Here is a 13,083-nt window from a genome sequence, read left to right on the forward strand (position 1 = left end):
GTAAACAAATGTTTTCCCTGAGGTACGTGCAGCACACAGTTTTAGGGGGACCAGTTTCCAAACCCTTTGCTTCTATGTGTACTCTTTCCTACAATTGATCTCCCTGAGAACTTACCTGAAACGCAGGTCTAACTTGCTCACTTCCCCTGTAAGTCCTTTTCCCTCACTTCATGAAGGACATGCCTTTCACTATTGGCCCGTCTTACTATAATGCTTTATTCAGGGGTATAATAACCTCTAGGGTTCCAAACAACAGGACTGTTTGAACTATTGCTCTAGGATAGTGTTGAGAAAGCTCATTATTTGAACGTCTGCCGTTACGAGTGAAATTGTGTACCCCCCAAATCCATTTGTTGAAGTCCTGATGCCCTGTACCTCAGCATAAGTAGCTCAAATATTGATTACAATTTGGTTTTGTAATAGGCAAATTTTCTGTATTCCCATCTACTTATTGATACTAATATATTTTCTCAGAGCTTACATTTATAGAGACAAAACATAGGAAATGATGCTTAATCCTCTAATTCTAGCAAAAACAATACCTATAAATTAATTCACGACTTTAAAAGAATCATTTCACTTGTAAATCAAAACCACAATGGGATACCACCTCACACCCGTCAGAATGGCCATCTTCAAAAAGGACACAAATAATGAATGTTGGTGAGGATGCAGTAACAAGTGTTCCCACTTCATGCACCGTTGGTGGGAATGTAAATTGGTGTATCCACTGTGGGAAACAGTATGGAAGTTTCTCAAAAAAACTTAAAACTACCATATGACCTAGTAGTTCCACTTCTGGGTAGATACCCAAACAAAACAAAAACATTGATTCAAAAAGATACAAGGCACATGCACCCCAGTGTTCATAGCAGCATTATTTACAATAGCCAAGACATGAAAGCAACCTAAGTGTCCATCAACAGATGAGTGGATAAGAAAGATGTAATATATATATATATCTAGAAATCCAACAATAGGGAACGATTAGGCTAATTATGGTAACTCAACTAGATGGAATATTACTTAGTCATCAAAAATGGTCATTATACAATGATCATTCATTCTAACAAGGAAAATGTTTATAATAAAAGACTCGGCACCAAAACAATAAAAATTCCAAGTTCAAGGTAAAAAAAAAGAATTATTTCACTGAGAGAGATTATTTTTTGCTTATTAGTATTTAGATAATTCAAAAATATATTTAATGTTGCTTTGATTATTGTGTACTATTATTTATAAGTTTAACTCAATAAAAAATTAACAATTAAAGACATGATCACAGGAAATTTAAAAAGTTGTCATTTAAATTTACAGTCTTGTTTTTACTATGAGAAGAAATATTAATAAAAGACTTTTAAGTCTAAAATATATGAAGGTAAAATTCAGTTTAAAAAGTAGACTTTAAGAAGATACAAGAAAAAAGAAAAAGTTACACTGAAAAATTTTATTCTGTTGATGTACCTAATTTAGCGTTTTCTAAGTAGTTGGTGAGTTTTAAATTACTGTGCTATTTACATTCCATTGGAAACATTTAACGAGATGATGTAATCGTTTCATTTAAAAAGATCATATTCACCACATACTGAGCAGATATTATTTTCAACTTTTTAAACTTAGGCTGAAAATTTTGGATGGCAATTTAAAAAATATGGCAGAGGGTGTACTTTTACAAAATTCTCTTAGATGTGCAACAAGCAAAAAAGTTTGAAGAACACTGGTCTAATTTCATAAAATATGCTTATCTTCAACTTTACAAAATAATGCCAGGCTGCATAGATACACATATCGGCATGTTGGAATAATTCTTTTTTTCCTGTATCCTCACCAGGATTTGGAATTTTCAAATTTTAACACCCCCCCCTTCCTTTTCTTAAACCCATGTGGATGTGTATACACTGGTTTCTCATTGTGCTTTTAATTTGGATTTCCCTGGTTAATAAATAGACTGAGCATCTTTTCATATGTTTATCACCATATGGGTTTCCTTTTCTGTAGGTGCATATTCAAGCTTTTGCCCATTCTTTTTCCTTTGAGTAGTTTGTGTTTTTCTAATTGCTTTGAAATAATTCTTAACATATTCTGGTTACTAACTTTTTCAGTTATATGTATAGAAGATACTTTCAGTTCGTAAGTTGTATTTTTATTCTTTATAGTGTTATGTGATAGACAAAAAGCTTGAGTGATTTCTTTGTATCTTAAGAAATTTTTCTACTTCAAAATCAAAAATTATATTGTCAGCCAGAACTTTCCCTTTCACATTTAATTCTTTAATCAATCTGGAATTGTATGCATTCAATTTCATTTTTTTATGTAGATAATTATAGCTCCAATTATTGGAAAACACCATCATTCATTTATTTTTTATTTATTTATTTTTTGGCTGCATTGGGTCTTTGTTGCTGCACGGGCTTTCTCTAGTTGTGGTGAGCGGGAGCTACTCTTCTTTGCAGTGCACGGGCTTCTCATTGCGGTGGCTTCTCTTGCTGTGGAGCACGAACTCTAGGCATGCGGGCTTCAGTAGTTGTGGCATGTGGACTCAGTAGTTGTGGCTCATGTGCTCTAGACCGCAGACTCAGTAGTTGTGGCGCATGGGCTTAGTTGCTCTGCAGCATGTGGGATCTTCCTGGACCAGGGATAGAACCCATGTCCCCTGCATTGGCAGGTGAATTCTTAACCACTGCACCACCAGGGAAGTCCCCGCCATCATTTATTTGCTCATTGCTCTAAAGTGCCAACTCTGCTATAAATCAACTTTCCATTTACATACGTATAGGCCTGTGTCTGGGCTGTCTATTGTTTTATAGAATAACTTGTCACTCCCCGTGTAGCAGAAACTATGTTTTCAGTTCACCAAGCCCGTTTACTTCTGGGCACACTGTGCTACCATATTTCCCAGCCCTTCTTACAATTGAATGCGACCATGTGACTGAGTTCTACAGGGGATGTAGACAGAAGTTATGTACATCACTTCCACAACTAGCCCCCAAGTTTCCCATGAGATCCTTCATAGTCTCTCTCATCTCTTGCCTGTGGCAGGTATGGAGGACCCAATGGAGTATTGCGAGTCTATAATCAATGGCAGAGTCTAGGCAGGAGTCCGGGGTTCTGAAAATCTGCATGATTCTCCTCCCAGCTTGTCACCGTGTATCTGTCCCTCCTCATCTGCCACCGATGTGCCTTGGACTTTTGTTTTTATTCTCACCTGTTTAAACCGATATAGGTAATTGAGACCTGAGTGCAGTAGACTTAAGATTTTTATACTTGTACATCCTTCCAGTATGCACGTGGGAAAACTGTGAATAGTGCGACCTGATGCTGACTCCATGAGGATATGGATCACATCACTGGCAAAATAGAATCAGGATATTGAATCCATTTCCGTGAAATTATACTATCTTTCTATTAATAAGAGGAAAATAAGACATCTGATCTTTCAGGAGGCCATCAGACACTCTAGCTAACAGTTTATTCCCCATTGAAATAGATAAGGGAGAGATCACACCTTTTTTTGAAGGTACATGAGAAAGTAACTAGGTGTGAAGGTGCCAGGATTGAAATGCATATTTTTTAAATATTTGGAAACTTTTTAAATTCTAAGCACAGCTCTGCTCCAATGAATGGTGAATACTGTCAATAGTTGCCTACTTTTTTTCTACCTGGAAAGAAATCACATTAAGAATTTTTTCTTTGAATTTAAGGGCAAATGTTTGACATCATTTTTACAGTCCTTTGGTGATGCGGGTAAGATGTCTGTGTTGCCTTCATGCATTTGGAGAAAGCATAGTGAGCACAGCTCCTGGAGTTGACTCTGTTTTATACTCTGGATCTCCTGCATAACTTGTTGACTTTGGGCAAGTTACTTAACCTCTCTGCGTCTGATCATTTATCCATAAAATGGAGATTGACAGTGGTCTCATTGCATTGTTATGAGGAGTACATGAGATGGTTTATGTAAAGCACCTAGAACAGTGCCTAGACGTAGCAAGTCTTATTAAATGTGGGTTAGGTCGTGTGAGAAATCTGAGCTAATGACAAATTTGAGGAGACAGAAAAGATAGGTGGACAAGGTTAAAAATTCAAATTGATGAATGATTGTGGAATTATAAAGATATGTTGCTCTAATAGAATATTCTGGTAAAAATTAAAATGTATACCGATCTTATAATCTGATATATCTGCATTTGGCCATTAGGAAAACTACAGAAAAAGCCTTTACACAATGAGTAATTTTTTCAAAGGCAGTTGCTAAAGGAGCTCAAATGATTGTTTTCCAGTGAAAAATATTATTGTATTTGAAAAATTATGAAGCAAATGACTACTCTTTATTGATACATAAGCACATGCAATATACAATTGGAATATTATAATGAAGGGTACAAATAGCCTTCGTCAAAAAGGAGATAAATAATTGTTCTGTCACCTTCCCTCAAATATTGTCAAATATATTTTAGCGTGATCATTGCATAAACTCAGAAAAGACAAAGAGGACAAGAGAATTAAAAATATATGATGCTTTATTGTCAAAAATAGACAAACTTTAATTTCCTTTAACAGGAATATTAACTTAAGAGTCTCTATAAGTCACCACTATTTTGTGAGTGTAAAAGACAAGAGAGTCAAAGACAACTGTTAGTAGAAAAAGGACAACAGTTTTACATCCATGCCAGAGACTCCTCGCCCACAGAATTACAGTGACCTTCAGAGCCCTGGACAATAATAGACATGCAAAACAAGCTCGACTTATCCTGGCCCAGTCCTGTAAGATTGGCTTTGTGGTATCTTTCCAAGCATTTGAAGAGTTCAATTTGTTAGAACAGTTACTGATTTGAATAGTGAAATTTTAGGGGATTTATGGGAATAGGATCACACCTGCTTTTGAATTACACCAGGATGAAGCCATGGTCTCTACAACTCTGGCCTCGGGTATGTAAAGTGGTGCTAAGGAGACCTGAATAAGCTCCTTATCCAGGACCTACAGCAAGGATGTGAAGGTCTTCCTGGATGAACATTATAATGTGTTGGCTATGTTCTCTTATTAACATAAAAAAAGATAAAGATCTAGCTAGTTGGAACAAGAGAAAAATAAGGCCTTTATTGTTCCCTAGGGACAGGTATCCAAGGATGAAGAAAGCTGGGTGTGTGCACTGGTTATCTAGATCATGACTTTCATTCTCTAGTCTGTACTATAAACCAGATACCCATGGTCAAAGGAGACTTTGTAAATAGACCCATCTTAATAATTAAATGTGGTAGTGTGCAGCTATCTCCTTTGAAGATTCAGGTTAAGGTGAGTTCCTTTAGTTTTCAGGAGAGGCCAAGGATGAGATGACACTGACATGATGAGATGGTCCATCTGAGATCAAGTGTAAAAGCAAAAAGAAGCTAGATTATCAAGTGAATGAGAAAGGAACTGGAACTCACTTCCCATCCTTATACACATTCACCATTCACTCAATGGAAAAGTAATCAACTTCATGCAAAAAAATCAGCATTTTCCATTTTTCTAGTTTAAAGGTAAAATTCAATACTTAAGAACTAGAAAAACTGAGCTTATATTGTACCATAAAGTTATTTAAAACAATACTGTGGTTACTGAAATGGTAGCTCAAGCTTTTGCCACCTCTTTGAAACAGAAGAGCGGAGAGGATGCAGAGAGACAGAGAAGTACATAACTCTGTTCTTACTGTGACATTCCTTATTCACATTTGCGTGGGGTTAAGTTTTAATTAAGCTCACCTACTTAATTCTATCCTCCTGTATAAGAACATGTGAGTAGGGGCAGGAAATGGGTGGTATGAGCTTTTGCAAGTTTTGATGGGCTAAGCATCATTCAGTTAAGATTCTGTGATTGAAAGGATCACTCTGAAAACTTACAGAAAAAAAGCCATATGAAAATCAGACTAGGCAAAGTGGGTTCATACAGTCTAGTAGCAAGACTACCTGGAAAACTTGTGGAGTCAAATAAAAAACTAAAGTGGATTGCTTCTTTTTTTTCCTTATTCCATTCCATTCCATTTTGTAAAAGCTGTGATAAATGTAGGTAATGTACTCTCTTGTGGGTCATTTTTCAAAAGTCCCCAGATAAGCCCTTGAGTTGGGGTGGCCATGAATATGAAATAGAAAGAAGATGAACTCAGTTTGGGGTTTCCTACCAAGAGCAGGCACGGCAAACTACAATGACTTCAATGGAGCGCTGCGAAGTTTTATTACCCAGTCATAAAAAGGACCCTTTCCAGTGCTTCCCTTTCAGCACTCTTCAATGACTGTTGTACCAATCAAGGAGTAAAGCTTTTTCTTAACAAGTCGGAATCCTGAGCTCAGGATCAGAGTTCGCCTGAGGCCAGAAGAGAAGCGACCTCGACTAAAGAAAAAATCCCTGAAGCTCGTCCATGAGCAGTTCTCCTGCTTAAACACCAGGGTAAGCTCAAAGGTGGGCACCACGCTAGAATCACACACAATCCTATCCAGCTTTTTACATACATTTTCAATTTCCAAGTTGACGTGCATAACGCAGCCCCGCAGGCCGCAGGGCTCGGTGGAGGAAAGCCGCAGGACGTCTTGAGCAATCCTCTGGGTCAGTTTCTCAGGAACAAGGACTTTCGAGCAACCGAGTTTGGTGTGCTTTGATTTGGACAGACAGTTCTCCAGCATTTTAACCAAGCTCTGGCAAGTCGTCTCCTCAAATATCACCTCGTTGAGGTTGGGTTCAGGAACAACGTAATCCCAGTAGTCAAAATCTGTGGAAAATGGAAGTTTAAGATTAAAAAAAAAAAAAAATCCAGGAGCAGAAAAAAAACACACTGAGATATAGCAACATTGTTTATTTCTTCTATCTGTTACAGCTACTTGTTCTAATATTTGTTTGGAAGTCAGCTGATCTCACTCTGCTGTTAACTCGCTGGGTAATAAAGCAAATCATTTAACCTGAGACTGAAAGTTCACCTATGAAATAAAGGTTTTGGTAAATAAGGTGGGTAGGCTATAATCATTTTTTAAAAAATTTATATGTGTACACACACACACAATCTGACTACGCATCACAAATCTATTTATGGTTATCTTAGAATACTAGTGATTTTCTTTTCTTTCTTGCTCCCTGATTTGCTTATGGGGGTTTTCTAATTTTCTTTTACAGAGACTATGCATTAGTTCTGGAATAAAAATGTTAATATTTTTTCTTGACTAAGGATTATTACCTTCTAACACTAAGAATACATTCATTTATTATTGTAAAAAACAGATTTTTTGGTATTGTCCTTTAGTGATGAACTTAAAATGAACTTCGATGAGTTATATTAAACATCAATTAAATTTGTGTTTTCTTTGTAAGTCTTTACTGGAATGACCTGTAGATCCCAATTTTAGCTTCAACCTCTTCGATTAAAAATTGCTCAAAGAGAAGACCTCTGAGGTTCACATGGATATTTATAACTGGCTGGGTAGTTTTTTGTAGCCAAACAAAACAAAGTACTCCTAGGGAAACAAAATTAGATTTGCTCAAAGGAAAGGAGATAGCTCTGCATTTGGTCACCTACGTTCCAAATTAATCCTACCACTTGGCAGGATGCCTCACCACACACAGTCAACTAAGCAGGCACAGGCAGATGCCCTGCGGGCTCCCCACCCTAAGCATACTGCACTTCACTGGCTACTGCATTTTCCTCTCTCCACATCACGTATAAACTTAGATCATTGCTTTTTTTTAAACTAATTGAAACAAACGCACTCCAAATTATAAGGCTCCATATTTTATCTGCGTTGAAAATAGAGAATTTTAGAGCTTTGGCCTATAAAATTAGATCATCAACCACTCTGCCTTCTAAATGAGGAAGGCCCAAAGATCTTAAGCAATTGGTCTATGCCCACAGCTCCTGAGTGGCAGAGCACTGTGTTACTTTAGAAACTCCTGTTTAAAATTGCAAATGACAATATGTCCAGCATCACTGCCGTTTTAAAGTTTCCTTTTGGCCTTAAAAAATGAAATAATATCCACAAATAGAATACTACTCAGAAACAAAAAGGAACACATACTGATAGAAGCAACAGCATGGATCTCAAAATCATTAGGCTGTGGGAAAGGAACCAGATACAGAAGAGTACATATTTCATGCTCCATCTGCATGCAACCCTAGAGGTGAAAGTAATCTATAGGGACAAAAAGCAGATCAGTGTTTCCCTGGGGACGGGAGAGGTAGAGTGGGGAATTGATGGCAAAGGGGTACATGGGACTTTGGGGGCAGAAGGTGATGGTAGTGGTTACACAGGTGAATACATTTGTTAAAACACACATAACTGTACACTTAAAATTCACCATAACTTCACAACCATGTAGGGTAGGGACCTGTACAGTTTTTAACCCCAAAGAGTCTATTAGCCGCAGACTAGATGGATGCAGCCCTTGGGATTTTATCTTTTGCTTCTTTTGTTTCTCACCATCATGGACAGAAGATGCTAAAAGTTTGGAAAGGAGTCTCAGATGGATTTTGTGGCACCTCCAACATTCAAGGTGGGGGTCGACACTGCACGCCCGCCAATCCCATCTATCCAGGGCCTGCGACCTTTGGAGGGAAGAGAGGTAGGCGGTTGAGAAACTCACCATTTAGTAGGTTCCCCGGGTGGAAGCCACGGTCCAGCAACTCCGAAATGCTAGCCGGGTTCTTACTGCTCAAACTGCCCGTTGCAACCATGGTCAACGGCTCTGTTTCCCTCGCGGGGCGGAACGGCCTTTCCGGGGCGCTAGAAAAAGGAGGCAAGAAGGACAGATTTGCAAAAGCAAGCAAGACGTGCAAGCAAGGCGTCCTAAAATGCCCAGAGTCCTCGGAGCGAACAAGCCGAAGCATTCCTTTTCCAAAGGGGAGGAACCGGCCTCTGCAACTCAGGTTCACAAAACTTTGGGAGCGGAGACGCCTACAGTCACAACCTGAAACTAATTCAAAGTTAGCAAAACTTGGAGCCGGCTTGCCCCGCGGAGCTCACCACTGCGCCCGGAGCACCGGAGCCCCCCAGGCCCCGCTCCTCCCACCCAGGCTCACTTGCTGGGAGTTCGCCGGGGCCGACGCGCTCGCTGGCCAAAAAGCTGCGGGTAAACCGAGGCAGGCACCGTCTTCAGGAGGCCCCTCCCTCGGGAGCTTAGGGACCTGCGGACCCAAGCGGCAATCGGCACCCCGCTCGCCCCCAGCCCACCCCGCCCCGGCTCCACTAAGCTGCCTCGCCTCTGGGGCGGCGGGCGTTTTATAGGCCCAGCCTCCTCACCCTGCTCCGGCCCGCCCACCTGCGCCGCCCCGCCCCGGCCCCGGGCCCCGCCTCTCCAGGGTCCGGTTGCAGCCCAACCCCGATAGTTCCAGCAACCCTAGGCTAGCCGCTGGGAGTTTAGGCTAAGTTTGCGGTAGGGTTGACACCTGCTGTTTCCTGGGTGGGCCGCGAGTGCAATTCCGGGTGCACGACTCGCCCAAAACTCACCGTTCTCCTCCGCCACCAACCAGGATTCTTTGGTGCGACCCCTCCCCTAGCGTGCGCGCACACACTCACACTCCTGATGCCCTTGTTGACTTTCTGTCCTGGGCAGCGGGAAGCTTTCGGCCTTTTGTCTATTACCGTGACCTGAGGCTTTGCTCTGTCAGACTGACCACTTTGCTTAAATCTGTGTAGATGTTCAATGGGCATCATCTCTGCGCTTAGTTCTGGCCTCTCACCGAGTCAACTCTACTCCGCGTCCCGTCCCAGCGTCTCTGTATCCTCCTCTCCCGCACGCGGTCAGCTCTACCTTGCCTTCCCGCATCCGAGGCTCTGCAGCCTCGGGTCTTCACTGCACCCCCAGCACCCTTCGTACTGCTTCATCTATGACTAATGCGTTTTCACCGCGAGAAAGGGTGAGCCTGGTACTCTTCTAATTAGACCTGGCTCCAGAGCGCCGGGAGCTTGAATGAAGGGGAGTTTGCCAAGAAACTAAACAAAACCATTAGTGGGATTTTAGCTGCTTCCACCACCCTCCCGGGCTCTGGGAGCAGTTGTCATTCGCAAAGGCAGCAGTTCCTGGCAAGCCCCGTTAGCGGGAGGAACTTGGTCTTGGTCGGTCTTGAAGGTGCTCGGGGCGATGAAGATACAAGTACAGTGTTTTATGTCCTGCTAGGGATATAATCCCTGTGAAGCTTGATGCGCAGTCCTGAACCTGAGCCCACAGAGGGACAGAGGAGCGGCTCAGGGTCAACAGGCTCGCCCAACCCATGTCTGGCAAGAAGCCAAACATTATGTGTTCATCCACTGTGCCTAAGCCACCCTGTTCCCGCTTTGGTGCGCCAGTAGAGATGATCTGGTCAGAGTGAGCTTTCCCAAAGACGGTGGTGGGTCAGCAGAGGAGAGGAAGGGGATGCCTGGAGGGAGAAGAGCTTCTACAAGTAGGAGGTTCTAGTGTTGGCTCCCAATCCTTTAGGATTCTGTGTACAAGGATCTGTCGGTTAGGGCCTTGAGAAGCAGTTTCAGCTGTCCAGGCTAGAAACTCTTAGTAAGAAAAACAACAGAAGGGGTAAGGAAGCTGTGATAAACAGATCAGTGGGAGGACACTGGGAGGCAGAGCAGCAGAAATTAAAAGCAGCTTGACAGTCCATTTTTAACTCGACTCAGGCAGCTGTGCTGCCTGAAGGTCAGGGGAGCCAAAGAAGGAGATGTGATAGGCTAGTCTTTGAAAGCAGATTTCCACCTCTACTTCAACAACAGAAAAGGGGAAAATAAGCCCTTTTAAGCCAATTAAAAAGCAATTTCAGTGGCAAATGTGTTCAGGACCAGTGGATGGTCAGTCGGGTATGGCAGCTGGGGGCGGGGGGCAGGCCACAGAGCCTCCTTATTTGGGTGGCAGTGCTAGTGAGACTGCCTCTTACCTGCATCCAAGGAGAGTTATTAGGATTAATATAGTAAATGATCTGGACCTATACCAGTGAAGGAATTACCCATTTCAATTTCCTCAGGGTCTTTAGGCATAACTCATAAACTAAGTACTCCCAAAGGGCCAGAAGGATTATTGTAACTTCTAGAAAGTAGCAGTTTCTCTCAGCTCACCTGGGTAACTGAAAATTTGCAAAGCCCTTGGGGATTTTACTGCAGAAAATAATTTACTTATTATGAAAGACTTTGAATAATACCATTCTTTTTGACTGAATGGGCCTTGCTCTGAGGAATTACAGGGCATAAGTAATGACTGATATAGAAAATGTACCTGGGATAATTAGCGGAGATTGTCCTTTTTTATCTTCTTAAAAGGGTTAAAAAATCCTTTCTATCATTGGTTTGCATCTTTGCAGGGTTAAATAAACAGAGCTGATTTTTCAAAAGGAACTATAGGACAGAATTAGGAAAAACTAAGTGCCATAATAGTCTTGTCAAAAGATGACACACTTAGTCTATTAGAGTTTTTAATGCTGTGGATACAGTTAATTATTTGTAACCGAAAGTTCATCACATTGGTGTACCCCAGGTGTTTATCAGGTGCAGTGATGAAGTATGTTTCATTGCTGTATCCCTCTAATTATCCTCTCTAATTAATACTGTAAAGATAGTTTGTCAGGCTGCTTACTGGAAATAATAGTTGTATATGAAGGGAAAATCTAATTGATTAAATAATTTTATTGCCTTTCATACACCAATGTACTATAACAAACTACCAAAACCATGAGCAAGGACTTTAACTTAAGCATGCTTGCTTTTCTATACTATGATTTACTCATCCACCTTCATACAAAAAAGGGGAATAGCAGTAACAAATGGCAACAGTATGTTCATCTGATGTACACACAAATAAGTTCCATGCTCCCTCATGTATAAATATAGTGTTTATAATGTCATTGCTTACATAAGTGCAAATTCAGAATACCAGGGATTTTGCAAAAAACAAGAGACAATATGATGCTTTGGTATACTGTTATAAGAAATATTTGTGTCTTCTGCATTTGTGATTTAGAGTGTTGAATATTTATTACATGTTTTGCCAGCCATTTTTCTCTCTTTATCCAGTACGTGCTATTGTTCCTGAGCTCTTATTAATACATTTACATTCAGTGCATTGCTTATTTCATAAACTATGACACCAGAGGAAAAAAATGACTGGGTTTCTTAATCTGTACAGTGGATTCAGGGAGGATTTACAGGATATGGAAGTTGATCTGTACACTATCCAAGGTCCCTTAGGAAGCTTATAGGGTTGTTGTGAGGATTAAAAGAGAAACCCTTATAATCAATGCTAAATATTATCTCTTTTTAAATAAACAAATCTGAGATCTTTGAGTGCACACTGTCTTTGGCTTTCCTTGGTTGTGTGAAATTTGTAAATCTAATGCTCATGTGAGTCTTAGAACAGGGCCTGGTACCTAGCAAGTACTTAATGAGTGATAGTTGTTCTGATATTGTAGTCTTCTGGTTCAATGAAAGCTAGAGGGGCTACATGGAGTTAGAGAAGTATTGCTAAAGTAGAACACAATTTATGGTGTTTCCTGTTTGCAGGAAATCTGGAAACTATTTGCCACTGGTTAGGAAAGACGTTTTTATTAGAATATGCATAAGTGTGTTGGGAGCAGGAAGGAGAGCTCCCAATTATATGTAAGAAAATAATGTGGGTAAAAAGTTATCTTGGTTAATCTTTGTTAATCTAGAAAATGGTTTTCTGGAAAAAAGTAAAATTTACAGACATGTAAAATCATTGACTGTAGAACCACCCAATTGTGTCAAGATAGGTATGACATTCTGGATGAGATACTTCATCATTATTTTTATTTGTCTTTGAAGATGTTCCAGCCAATACAATTTCCATTTAGTCATTAAGTATGCAATACGAGTTATTCTATGGAATGTTAAGGGATTTTCCATTACATAAAGAACGTGGAGACTTATTTAGTATAAGACCAAAAAAAGTCCAGTATAAAATAATATGTAATATCTGCTGCTGGCTAAAAGCTGAGAGAATTTTCCAGTAGCAGAAGGCATTGCCTCTCTAAATTCAAGCAGAGAAATGGTTACCATAGTGACTTCTCTCTTAAAATAGTTGTATGATGTTTTCTCTTTATAAACAATGATATGTGTTGTCTCCTTTTAAGT

At 40.3% G+C, this 13,083-nt stretch overlaps 1 protein-coding gene across 1 annotated transcript; it reads right to left on the bottom strand.

Moving 5' to 3' along the window:
• Nucleotides 1–6,195: 6,195 nt before the first annotated feature.
• Nucleotides 6,196–9,201, bottom strand: DDIT4L (DNA damage inducible transcript 4 like). Its single transcript, XM_065878233.1, has 3 exons — nucleotides 9,036–9,201; nucleotides 8,600–8,739; nucleotides 6,196–6,740 (listed from the first exon to the last, which is right to left on the bottom strand). The coding sequence occupies exons 2-3, from the start codon at nucleotides 8,688–8,690 to the stop codon at nucleotides 6,250–6,252; spliced, it is 582 nt and encodes a 193-aa protein (XP_065734305.1). The 5' UTR covers nucleotides 8,691–8,739; nucleotides 9,036–9,201; the 3' UTR covers nucleotides 6,196–6,249.
• Nucleotides 9,202–13,083: the final 3,882 nt, after the last annotated feature.

The sequence above is a fragment of the Phocoena phocoena genome, chromosome 5 (assembly GCF_963924675.1).
Source record: "Phocoena phocoena chromosome 5, mPhoPho1.1, whole genome shotgun sequence".
NCBI lineage: Eukaryota > Metazoa > Chordata > Mammalia > Artiodactyla > Phocoenidae > Phocoena > Phocoena phocoena.